At 42.2% G+C, this 13,087-nt stretch overlaps 1 protein-coding gene across 6 annotated transcripts in view; it reads left to right on the forward strand.

Annotated features, from left to right (window-relative positions):
• The window catches only part of ANK3 (ankyrin 3), a 193,133-nt gene that overhangs the window by 88,382 nt on the left and 91,664 nt on the right, over nucleotides 1–13,087 (forward strand). For all 6 annotated transcript variants that reach the window (XM_054515545.1, XM_054515547.1, XM_054515546.1 and 3 more), the window contains exons 11-17: nucleotides 249–347; nucleotides 2,016–2,114; nucleotides 3,352–3,450; nucleotides 5,506–5,703; nucleotides 6,193–6,291; nucleotides 7,010–7,108; nucleotides 10,791–10,988. In XM_054515545.1, the coding sequence (XP_054371520.1) occupies nucleotides 249–347; nucleotides 2,016–2,114; nucleotides 3,352–3,450; nucleotides 5,506–5,703; nucleotides 6,193–6,291; nucleotides 7,010–7,108; nucleotides 10,791–10,988 (891 nt within the window). The remainder of the gene's footprint in view (nucleotides 1–248; nucleotides 348–2,015; nucleotides 2,115–3,351; nucleotides 3,451–5,505; nucleotides 5,704–6,192; nucleotides 6,292–7,009; nucleotides 7,109–10,790; nucleotides 10,989–13,087) is intronic.

A 13,087-nucleotide genomic window follows, 5' to 3' on the forward strand; every position in this document is an offset into this window, starting at 1 on the left:
TGACTTGAGATTTTTAAAAATAGATTAATTATTGGAGTGGGCAATATATTTCATAATTAAAACTGGATATATGAAATAGATCTTTATCTTCGAAATGTTTACTTTCTATTACATGAAAAATGTAGTAATGCCAAAATAAATTTGGGAGCTGTTCCTTTAAAACAGAAAAATCTATTTTGTGAATTCTATACCCAGTTCTATTTTTTAACTACATGAGGGCATCAAAAAGTGTGTTCTCTCATTTCCAGAATGGTTTCACACCTCTTCACATTGCCTGCAAGAAGAACAGAATAAAAGTAATGGAACTACTTCTAAAGCACGGTGCATCAATTCAAGCTGTAACTGAGGTAAGAAATGGTCTTTCCATGCTTGTCTTTGCTTTTCTTACAAAATTCATTGCCTCTGTATTGATTAATATTTCAGTATTTCTGAAAGAGCATGGGCCAATTAAGTCAACGATTATTTTCAACTAGATATTATGAGATATAAAACTGATCAATAAATCACAAATCACAAACAACTGATAGATGTTTGGATTACAGTGAGAAAAACAAGTGAAATGTAACAGAAGAACTTCCTAAAATCCACCATTTCTGCCAGTTTTCTTTCTGTAATTCAAGATCTTAAGGATGAAATTTGCTCTGCTACAGACATCAAGGTGAAGACTATGCTTCGCTCAAGTCCTGTTTTAAAAGGTGGTTTAGTTCAGACCTTTTTTTGACTTTCCACAAAGAAGTTCTGTTCTCTCAAGATCATAGGACATCACAAATTAGCTAGACAGAGATCAATAAGCTGTCACTTCAGTCAGCATGAGATAGTCTGCACCCAGACTAATTGTTCTTGGAACAATTCTGAGATTGATTAAGTACCTATGGGAATTTTTATCTCCATGCATGTATATTGTACCAAGTTAGGAGTGGAGCAAAGATCACATGTGTGACCACAGTGGAATGGCCCATGTTAGAAAATGACAGTTAATTCCATGGATTAAACAAGGTGCAATGGGGAATAGTTCATCTCCACAAAATGGAGTTTGATTTCATGTGTGTGGGGTTGTTCTAATTATGCAGCAGCAAACCATACAGATCCCTTCCTGGCTTGCTTGAGGGAGAAGAGTCTGCCCTGGCTGCAGTTCATGTAGCTCCAGACTAGTGTTTAAAAACTTTTAAAAGCATTTACTAAATTGTTTGAAACGGGTAAAAGAATTAACACACTTGGCCAGTTATTCTGCCTTTCTGCTCATGTTTGCTGTTTTGCATGAGAAAGGAAGAAAAGTGCTTTCCTCACTTCTGCTTTCTGGGACTTGTACATATCTGTGGGGAAGCTGCCTAAATCATGGGGATTTCCAGAGATCCACTGAGCCTTCTCCTGCTCTTGGTGGCCAAAGGCCCTTCTGGAGGCTCTGGCTTACTCTTGGTGCAGCTGTGCAGAAGCAGCTGTGAGGAGGCTTTAGGGTGATTCCACGTGGGGAAATATTAACTGCTGATTGGATTTTTAAAGCAAAGTCCTTGAGGTCATGCCCTGCTGAGTGACTGCTCCCTTTTTTTTCCCCTCTCCTCCTCTCTCCCTCTCTTTCTCTCCAGTTGGGCTCTCATATCCTGTGTAAGGGAAGTGGTGCAGATTCATGATGGTGATCTTTTTTGCACAACCTGAATGTTTCAGAAAGCCTTGCCTTTGTAGCAAGAATGCTTCTATATATTCTTTTTCATGTTCCAAGACAATATTTAGCAAATGCCTAATCTTAATTTTGCTTAGCTATGGTTGATTTTGTTGATGAAGAACTACTGAATTCCTAGAACATTTATATATTTGCTCACTAAGCACACTCATAGGTGTTCCCAATTCTGTGTGCCCTTTCATTTAAGCACATGTATGTGGTTTTAGGAAGATAAAACCCTCTCAGAAGAGCAAGCAGCTGGGTTTACTCGCTTTAGAAAAATTTATGTTTTTTCCATGATGTCTTGTAAAGGTATGTGGAAATAAGCATTTTAATTGACCTTTGGTCTGTTTTTCAGTCGGGCCTAACTCCAATCCATGTTGCTGCCTTCATGGGACATGTAAATATTGTATCACAGCTAATGCATCATGGAGCATCCCCCAACACTACCAATGTGGTGAGTCACAGGCTTCCTTTCAGCAAGGCAGGACTGGGAATGAATGTGTGATAATATCTGGGAGCAGTACTGGGATGGAGTGCCTAATTCTGCTGTCCACCACCCACCTCCAGAGCACCTGTGGCTTGTGCTGGAGTCATGGCCAAGTGCAGCCTGCTGACTCCTACCTGGGAGATGCTTTGCAGGTTGAGGAAATGTCCAAGGGGGCTGACCCTAAGCAGGCTCTAATCTCTTGATTTTCTGAAGTAAAGAATGAGAACATACTGTAGCTTCTCAGATGTAATTTTTGAGATCTGTGCTTGACTGTTGAGCGCTGTTTTCCCAAGACCCTGGGGGTCTGCCGTGTAAGGCAAATTCAACAGATTGCAGCAGATTGTGGGGACATATTGCCTGTGTCCATCCAGCCTCCTCTGCTGGCTGCGTGCTGCATGCCCCAAGGCTCCCAGGGCATGTGTAAAAACTGAACTTGCTCTTGGATGGGTGTGTGAAAATTGGGAAGTGGAAGAGAAGCAGAAGCATGTTGATCCTCTTTATCAGTTTGGCCTCCTTTTCACTTTCCATACACAGGTGCAGCTAGGGGACAATATTTTGTAAAAGTCTTCACCTGCTGATTCTATTAAATTGTGTAAAAATGCAGCACCTTTTGTTAATTAGCAGATGTTTGTACTTAAAGACACATTGATAACCAAAAAGGTAGAAACCACTTTTCCCTCCTGAATTGTTCTAGTCTCCTTGGATTTGTCTTTCATTAAGTCCATGAAACCTTAGATGAATGTATTCAGTAATGATTTTTTTTTCCTTCTTGTTCAGTTGCCTCAGTGCTTGTCAGATACCAAATGATAGTAGAGGCATAAGGCATTACAGAAGGAAAGCCAAATATATGTGTGCCTGAATATACAAAATTTGAAATACATTTTTTACTAAATTCAGGATATATATTTAAGCATTGCTAATAAAATACTAGTAATATAAAAATTGCACTGTCTCTTTTCAGCAAAAAAATAATGACAAAGGCATACTGAGGTTGGGAAACTGACCCTGCAATAAATTGCTTTGCAGCACACAGTGTCAGGTCGAATACTGATTTAATCCTGCATCTTACAGACAGCTGCAGCAGAGTTTTCTAGTGGAGATCATTCTGAGCTGGGTCCCTGGTATTTCTGTGTTTATGAAGCACGCTGGTGTTTGTTCTCCCTGCAGTGTGTCTGACTCTGTTCTGTCTTTGCTCTGTGTGCAGAGAGGAGAGACAGCGCTGCACATGGCAGCCAGGGCTGGCCAGACTGAGGTCGTCAGGTACCTGGTACAGAACGGAGCCCAGGTGGAGGCCAAAGCCAAGGTGAGGACATGGCCCAGGTGGAACAAACCTACATGATCCATGCTGGGCAAAGCAAGGACTCACCTTCATCTTGGCTGTGCCCTTCTGCATGAGGAAGAGGTGAAGCCAAACCTTTGTGGTGCCCACTGATATTTTGTTATGTACCCTCCTACTGTAGCCACGAGTGATCTGTAAGAGACAAGGCAGAAGATGTCAGGTTGATGCCATCCCACTTTTTAATATAAATTATCATAGGTTTGAAGAGTTTTGTTTTGAAGTGGGATTTGAGGAGGGAGAAGAGTTCCTCAAATCTGCTTTTATTTCAGCAGAACTGGAAACCCTCGGCTTCTGGTGTCTCCTGTCACGTCCCTAAAGCAGCAGCCTATATATATGTAAAAATAGTTAGACTTCTAAAGAACACCACCTAAAGGCAGGAGGCACAGTGAGGGGATGTAGCAGAGGGCTGGAAAGAAGGAACAGATCCTATAGAAACAATTGCAGTTGAGGAAGATAAGGGTGGAGGAAAAAGAAATAGTCAAGAGGCATGAAGGAACACGCAAAATTATGGAAATCAAAAGAGTTCCAGGAAACAGGCAGGGCCAGGAGATAAATGGGTGTAATAAATAGCAGTCTTAATAGGTAAACTCAGGAAATATTTTTTCCCCAAATGGTCATAAAATGGATGTAGCCTAAAAAAAAACCAAACTATTTTTCATTGTGAAATTATCTGTGAATTGGGTCACAAGGAAGTTTGCTGTTGAGATTATCTACTTATAAGGAACTCTGACTAAATATTTCTAGCTGATACACTTCTGCAAGGAGCCTGACAATAGAACTGATTCATGTGGTTTGTAAATCTCCAAAGACAATCTTGAAGTGAACAGCTCGTGCTCAGAAGCAGTCATGCAAATATTTTCTGAGTAAATTCACAGAATGATTTAATTTGTGCAAACTGCCATTGCCTGTGATCAGTTTGTTATCATAAATAACAACTAAATGCAAGCAGTAGATTCTACACCAGTGCTAACATCAGCTGTGAGAAATTTGTAGGAAAAAGGCACAAACTGGGATCATTTAAGAACCACAAAGATGCTCCCCCAGTCTCAGGGGAGAAATGCCCTACAGAGGAGCAGCATGTGTATCCTGGCATGCTCCCATCCTAAATTCAGAGGTGTAAAATCACTCTTGTAGGATGGGCATGGGCAGAAGTCTCCCTTGCAGAGAACAGCCCAGAACTGCAGGACAGTTCTCAAAAGGTAGGAAATTCAGCAGGGGAAAATGGGGATCAAAAGATGCTTGGCCACACTGTTGTGATAGTGTGCTTAATCCAAAGATTGTACAGCAGAGAAGGGAAAGGACAAAAATTCAAAAACAAGATAGTGAAGAGGTGAGAAATTACCTCTTAAACGCTCAGAACAAGGTCACAACACCCTAATATTTTCAATTAAGGAAAAGAAATAAACCATGAGCTTCGTGACAGGGAAACACCATACTTAAAACTATTCAGATTATTGTCTTCTGAATGAGAAGTAGAAAGTGACTTTATTCCACTTTGAAGTAGGAAGTGAATTAATTTCTACACCATGTTCTATCATCAATTACACTTATGGAAAATTTAACTGCAAAATTCCAAACAATCATTTACCAGTAAAAAAAGCACAAAAATTATGATACTTCATGCAAGTTTGCAGGTAATAATTGATTAAGCTATTAAATGTAGCTGTGGAGTATAAAAGAGATCAAGATGTGAGGGAACAGAATTATGCACTAGCTTTGTTTTCAGAAAGGCCTGCAAAGCAAAGTGAGGCAAATCCAGATAAGGAAGAAAATTGATCAGTTTATTAACTTTTATGGATTATGTCACTGTCTGGAATATTTTGTGATGCACTAACAGAGAGCAAGGTATCTTTGTGATATGACACAGAGAAAGCCGGTGTGCACCATTCCCTAGCTAAGACCTCAGCAGAATTAACGCTCATGTGCAATTCTGACAAGTGCCAGAATGTGGGCAAATATTGCCCCCAGTGTGAGGGGCAGTTTTCTCATGCATGTCTGTGTTGTTCCCTGTGTGTTTAGGATGACCAAACCCCGCTGCACATTTCTGCCCGCCTGGGCAAGGCAGACATCGTGCAGCAGCTGCTGCAGCAGGGAGCATCTCCCAATGCAGCCACCACGTCAGGCTACACACCCCTGCACCTCTCTGCACGGGAAGGGCACGAAGATGTGGCTTCTGTTCTTCTGGATCATGGTGCATCTCTGTCTATCATCACCAAGGTGAGCGAGCTGCAGGAGTGGCAGAATCACAGAGCACACCTGCAGCAAGGGCTGCTTGTGAATTAAATGCTGCAGGAGCCATATGCTCATACAGTCTAAGTGTGAGCTATGTTTATTAAAAGGGTACAAAGCTTCATGCTTGTACCTCAGGCCCTGATGTTTAACACATCCCAGTGAGCAGACATGAATTTTCTTGGAATGGGAGGAATGCAGGGCAGAAATTCCGGGTGGGTGTTGATAGGCTTGCCCTTGGGTCTTTGGTAGTGTGAAGAAAGGAACAGACTCGTCCCCTGTTTAAAGTGCTTTGCCTTGCAAGGGAGGGGCCTCCAGACCCCACAGGGCAGTTGGGAATCTGCAGACTTGCTGCCTGTACTCAGGACTGTGTAAGGGGGTGGATGGAAGCAGCTGCATCCTTGCAGATCAGAGACAAACCTTGTTTGCCCTGAGAAGGAGTGCCCAGGGCTGCTATATTCCTGCTTTCTCTTACAGAAAGGATTTACTCCACTTCATGTGGCTGCAAAGTACGGGAAAATTGAGGTAGCCAACCTCCTCCTTCAGAAGAATGCATCTCCTGATGCTGCTGGAAAGGTAGGACAGAAGAAACCACTGCACAGCAAATATCTCAAATCAGACAATAATTTATTAATGTGCTCCTACTTACTTACCATCACACTAGTATCCACAGCCTTGGTTTAGCTGGAATTGGTTTCATTTGGCATTCCAGTCCCTGCTGGGGCTGCTAAGAGCCAGCAAACTCTTGACAAAGTGACTTTTAATTGTCATTAATTGACAACAAAGTGATGTGCTCTGTGTTCACATCCAGGGGAATGGAGACAAACCATTCCCCTGTGTTCCTACCCCAGACTATTTACAGTCCTTATCAGAGTATTTGGGTAGCTGGCTCTGCTTCCCCAGCTCTCGTGATGGGGTAGGGGGCAAAGGCCAATAGGACCTCAAGCTTTCTAAACCAGCCCAGCTTGGATTTTTACAGATCCAAGGGGCAGTTTACTTATCCACTGCAGTAAAAGGAAAATATTGCCAAGGGTGTGACCTCCTTACCCTGGGGCAGCACAGATTTGTGCTTCTCTATTCATCTTCCCTGGGAAAAGTGAACGGGGCTTTCACAGCTTGAGAAGGATTTCCAAATTTGTTTTATTTTTTGATTTGAAAAGTTCCCAAAGACTCTGGATACACGAAGGAGTAACAAATATGTTTTTTCACCTTATCTACTGGAATTTTCCAAACCCCTGAGTTTCCCCTGGAGAGGGTCTGTAACAGCACTTGTTTGTTCTGCATGTGTTTCTAGAGCGGTTTAACACCACTGCATGTAGCTGCACACTACGATAATCAAAAGGTGGCCCTCCTCCTGTTGGACCAGGGAGCTTCACCTCACGCCTCTGCCAAGGTACAAGTACTGCCCACTCTGGGGAGCAATATCCAGGCTTTTTATGTCACTTTATTCCCTGTCTGCCCCTGTTCTTTCTAGGCTGTTATGCTTGCAGTTACAGGAGGCTCGGTGACCTTGTTTGTTAATGTCTCACGTCCACATAAAGCTGCTAAGAATAATCCTGCAGGTGAATAAAACAGCCATAAAAAAAGCAAATAAGGATGCAGAAACACTTTAAATCACCAGTTTCAGTCTCAGAAAATGCTGAGCCTTGCTTTCATTTGTCCAGCCTCTTCAGTAACTTCTCCAAGCTAGCCAACTTTGTATCTTTGCATCTTAAGATCTGTGCAGGGCAAGCTTGGGGTTGAAGCCCAGCTATGCATGGGTACTTCTGCTTGTGCCACAGGATGACATCTGAGGCCAGATAAGTTTCTCAGCACAATATATGTAATTATTCATGTGCTTCACCAAAATATTTCTAGCCCAGTGTAAATGGACTGGCAAGAAATAAAAGTAGTCACAGCCCTGCTTTGATTGTAATTTACTGTAGGCAAGACAATGCCTAGTGTAAGGTTTCAGATGATATGAAAGAATAAATATGTAAATTTATTCTGGTAGTGCATAAAACAAAGAGAATCTAGAGAAGCTTAAAGTATTTCTTTTGTGGATCCCAGTTTTAAGTATGGGATGGATAAATACTATAATCAATCAGAGTATAATTGATATTTGAGCAGGAACATTAGGTAAAGCAGGATGGAAACATATGTAGGTTAAAGCAGATTAAGTGCAGTGGAAATACCTCATTTGAAAGAACCCAGACAATTTCCTTAAATCTGCAAAAGAAAAGCCCTGTGGAGAAGGGAGAGCTAATGGAAAAGCCAGTATTGTAGTTAGATGGGCAGTGCTCCTTGATTGCCTTCTCTCACACATGGCTGAGTGCAGCCATACCCTGGAGCCCTTCTGCATGGCTGCAGGAGAGGATGGAGTGGGGGTCCCAGGGTTGGTAGTGCAAGGAGGGGGAAGTTAAATAAACACGGGCTGCCAGCAGCACAGCTTAAAATCAATGCTGTCGATAGCGGCGATCTGCCAGAGCAGTGCCCGGGGAGGGGGGGCAGCCAGAGTGATCTCTGATCTTTCACTGCTGCAGCACAGCACTCTCAAATGCCACTGGGGGGAAGGAAGGGCCTTCTGGAGAGGATGAGAAGGCACTGACCCAGTTTCACTGAAAGAAGCTGCCAGTGGGAGCTGTGCATCCTATAGGGACAGGGATTGCAGCAGCCCCTGCCAAGGGCTTGGGAAGTCCAAACAAGGTGGAAGCCCTGCAGACTGTGGTACAGCATGGCACAAACCCTTGTGTCAGGTCACCTCAGCTTCCCCATCTGTAACAGAGCAGTTCTGCAGCTGCCACTTCAGGCCTCCAAGTGCCAGCTGTAAGTGTGCCTAAAAGAAAGCATTTGTTAGTGCTCTGCAGCAAGTGAGCCACGGCAGCAGCCAGCAGAGCGTCAATACTAAATAAAATTAACCATAACATGTTTGTTGCTTCGGGCACCCGCTGTGCACTCATCCAAAAGATGATGTTGGTAACAGCAGATGATTTCCTGTACTTTTTGTAAATGTGGTCCAGTAAATAAATGTTATGTCATATCTCATCACTGGCTCCACAGTTAGTTCCATCAGTGGTTGCCTTTCCTGTGACACTACTGTCTTTAACACTGATCTTAATTTAAGAGTGGCTCATTAGCCAAGACCAGCAAAATTTGCCCTGAAGATTCGTGACAGGGTATGGGAAATGAGCATGTCAGAGTCTAGTGCTGTGGTACAGTTATCCTGATGAACCATTCTTCTCTTTCATAGGCAAAAATTGTGCCTAATTTCATGTGCAGCTTATCCCTAATTTGAATTTGGCATCCACTTCACAGTGCCTTTCTTCCTCATCATGCCATCCCCAAAGCTTTAGTTTTCCTCTGTCCTTTTATGTTTAACCATTTTCCCTCTTTCCACTCTTTTCCCCCAGCAAGCAGAATAACCCAATACCCTTCCTTCTGAACTTCTCTGTTCCCTTCTCCATCTATGCATCGTGACAGAGTGCTGCCCTTATGAGGAGAAGATGCAAACGGGGACTGAGCTGAATTTCAGCTTTTATTTTTCAACTCTCTTTTTGCCTTTTCTTGGCAACCTGCTGCTGTCCATTCCACTGAAAGCAATATATGCCCATTTCTGAGGAAAAGGCTTAGAAACTGCATTTGTTATTTTATATAATGTAATATGAGCTCCATTTCAAGGAGTTATGTTTTAGCAGATATGCAGGATTTAGCATGTAGTATTTAGGATTTATTAGGTGCTCATGTGGCAGTGGTTGTTTTACATGGCAGTGTCATGCAGGAAGTCTAAGGGAGAAGATTATGTTTGTTTTTCCTGAAGCACTTTATCTTCAAAGTGAAAATTCAGTGGCCATGTGCTTCCTTTATTGATTGTGGCACTGTGTTTCCTGAGTGTCATTTTCAAATACCTTAGTATCCAAGATCTGAACTGAATCTTAATTGAATGTTGAAGGTTACTGAACCTTTTCCACATGAAACTAGTGCTGTGCATCTCTTGCTGCCAGTTTCCTATTGAAGCTCTCTTGTAATCATTGATGAGCCCCCATGTATTTATTCCCTGCTCATACCTGCATTGCTCTGCATCTCTTCCTTTTTAGACCAGCCCTGCTGCCCTGTGGGTGCAGGGAGGAGCCCAGCCAGGTGAATGCTTTGTGCCTGTAGGTAGATTTTATTGGGCATGGTAATCTGAGATGCAAATGGCACTTATGATGCCATACAAAAATACAAAATGGTTTATGCAGCTTAGGTCTCATCCCCCCTGACCTTGTCTCTTATTCAAGTGCAAATGTGCGCACATTTGTCATTTACTTAAAAATGAGGCCTAATAAATTTCTGAAAGACAGGAAGTTCTTGACTAAACAGTCATTGCAATCTGTACCACAAAGTGGTCATACCTCTATCAGAGTTTTGGTATTTGTGTGCTGATCAGTTATTCTTTATATCCATTTATCTATTTTCTGCCTATCTGTCTCTTTTTAGAGTTACAAAATTGTATCAGGCAAGAGATACTGCATTTTTAGTAGTGGGCTCCCTGGGTACACATATTGGAAGGAATACAAATATGCATGACTCTAAAGTTACATGCTTCAGTTTTCCCTTGATCTGAAAAAAAACAGCTTGTCAGTAAGGTTTAGGGTAAATTCTGCAAGAAAGGCCATATTTCATGTGCATGATGCTTTCGTTCACACCAGGAAATGGGAAAAAAACCCAAACAATAACAGCTGTTCTGAGTTATGAACACTTATGTTGCTCTTCTGTTTGTTAAAGATTTTATGTACATTTAAGGAAAAGGGGCAAATCTCTGTGAAACAAAACTCAAGCTCCTATTTCTATAGATTGTCCTTTCCTGAAAAGATATTTTTTCCCAAATTTGAAAATTTACTTCAGAATCCTCCTCTTTCTAGCAGTACTCTAAAAAAAAAGATTGCCTAAAGGTCAGATACATTGGTTCATGCAGCTTGTTAACATTGCATTTGACTGAGTTTGACAGAATTTTTAGGACTAATGGCATAATTACTCACAGAGTTGAGGAGGTACAGAAAAGTGATTTATCACCCTGTTGAATGAGCAGCTCTCAGTGAAGTGCTCTCTGTTGGCAGAATGGTTACACACCCCTGCACATAGCTGCCAAGAAGAACCAGATGGACATAGCCACCACGCTGCTGGAGTACGGCGCCGACGCCAACGCCGTCACGCGGCAGGGCATCGCCCCGCTGCACCTCGCCTCGCAGGACGGACACGTGGACATGGTGTCCCTGCTGCTCGCCAGAAACGCCAACGTCAGCCTCAGCAACAAGGTGGGTGTGCCCCAGCCCGGGGCTGAGGCTGTGTATGATGTGTATGTCTATGGAAGAGGAGTAGAGGGCCCTGCAGTTACGTTTTGCCCCCTGAAAGCCACTGCAGGTGTCTGAACGCACATCGTCATCTCTGCTAGCAAAGAGCAGCGTGCTGTGTCACACTGAAGGAGCCTTTGTAGTACCCGAGGTCTGGTGATAACTCATGCTGCAGTGGAATTTATCAATCCAGCATTAATTTATGCTGGTCTGCCAAAGCATGGCCAGAGAGAAAATATCTTCCCCACAGGGGAGCTGTGGCGCTGGCACTTGTCATTTATCAGCCTCTAGGAATATGCCTGCCCATTTTTCAAGTGTTACATGTGTAAAAGTAATTGTAATTTCCTTTTTTTTTTGTATTTGTAATTTATTGTAATTGTAATTTTTTGTATCTTTTTTGTATCCTCTTTTTTGTATCTTTTTTTTTGGTAACATTTTTAGCACTATAATATTTTATAACAAAAAAAATTGAACATGTACCAGAGAATGGTAACAAGTATTACCACCTCATGGTAACAGCTGACTTGTTCAGGATGGTGACTTTTTAAATGGGATAATAACAGCAACTTTTCTGAGATTTTGTTCCTTAATATAAGTGGTTCTTCCTTCCCAAGGTATGTTCCTTAGCCCACAGTGACTTTTGGTGTCATTTCTCCTGGTGGCAGGAAAGGAAAGTTGATGTATTTTAGTTTATGTGTGAATTCATAGGCCATTAATTCTGCTCTATAGTAGTGTTTCTAGCAAATGTGCAGCTTTAGTTCTTTAAATGTCCCACTAGACATTGTTATTTGACATTGTCAATTGCAGTTTCAGAATGTATTTGTTTGGCTAAATTAGGCTATAGAAATTTTTATTCATGGAAAATATTTCTTAGCAGGTAGGAAGAGTCAGTATCCTCTGAGGCAGTAGGTGTTCTGCACAGGGCTGCTGTGTTTTCCTGCTTCTAACTTTCCAATTTGATTATCTGTGGGTCCTCCTTCAGAAAGCTTCTCTTGCAGATTTGATTTTTTTTCCCCACAAGTCTTAATTGTGTGGGGGCTTATGCAGTATCCCCACAGGGAAATTTGCCACCTACATGTTCTGCATCCATTGGCTATCCCATTTTGCTGCTGAGGCTAATACAGGGAGCATGATTGAAGTGCTTGGCACATTGATTCAGTGCCACCAGAGGTTAATTACCTGCAGCATCCAGCAATCTGTTCAGTTGTAATCTCCAGTTTCTCATTGTGCTGATAACACCACCTCTGGGGAGTAATTCCCCTCTGTGCTCTCTCAGGGATGCACATTTCCTCAGAGCACAGCACCTCTACATTCAAAGCCAGATGTTTAAAGCCCACTGACTTCTGCAGTTTTGCAATGGGAGTAAAAAGAGAATTTATTTCTTCAGGACCCACAGGGATGGTTTGGAGCTGCATACTCAGAGCCCCCATACTGAGCACTTACTAAATCTTTTTAGAAGGTTTGGCCATTAATATCCTCCATTAGGAGGCTCCATTAGGTAGTTTATAGTTGGTTACTGTCACATATTTGTGTCAGGTGACCCACCTAAGCTTTGTTGTCACCAGGATTGCATCTTGGAGTGAAATGCAGTGGGGCCATCTCAGAATAACTGGCCTTGGTAGGGAGTGCACCATGGGTATGGGTTTGGGCTCAAGGGTAGGAGACTTAGTGAGTGTTCCTGCCTGATGTGACAACTGCTACCACTTGCTCTTCTGTCCTTGGTGCTGTTCCTGTAGGAACAGGACAGAAAATTAACCATAATTTCCAAGGAAAGGATATTCTTTTTCATTCCTAACAACATCTCCTCAGCAGATTCTCTCTCCTTCCCCTTTTATTTTCTACCCCTTTTATGTGGCAGAAAGTTGCATAGTTTTCTGAGGTTCTAAGGATATTTAGATCTTGAGTTTTAAATAAGAAAAATTACTATCAGTATGCATTTTCTATCAAGTCTGTATATTTTCTGAGCAGAGAGAAATGGGCCTGATCTCAGAGAAATGCAGTTTTATTCTTTTGTGCTTGTGTCTGAAAATGATCACATAGAGGAGTAAAAGCTAAGGATAAAA

This window comes from Molothrus ater, chromosome 8 (assembly GCF_012460135.2).
Source record: "Molothrus ater isolate BHLD 08-10-18 breed brown headed cowbird chromosome 8, BPBGC_Mater_1.1, whole genome shotgun sequence".
NCBI classification, from domain to species: domain Eukaryota; kingdom Metazoa; phylum Chordata; class Aves; order Passeriformes; family Icteridae; genus Molothrus; species Molothrus ater.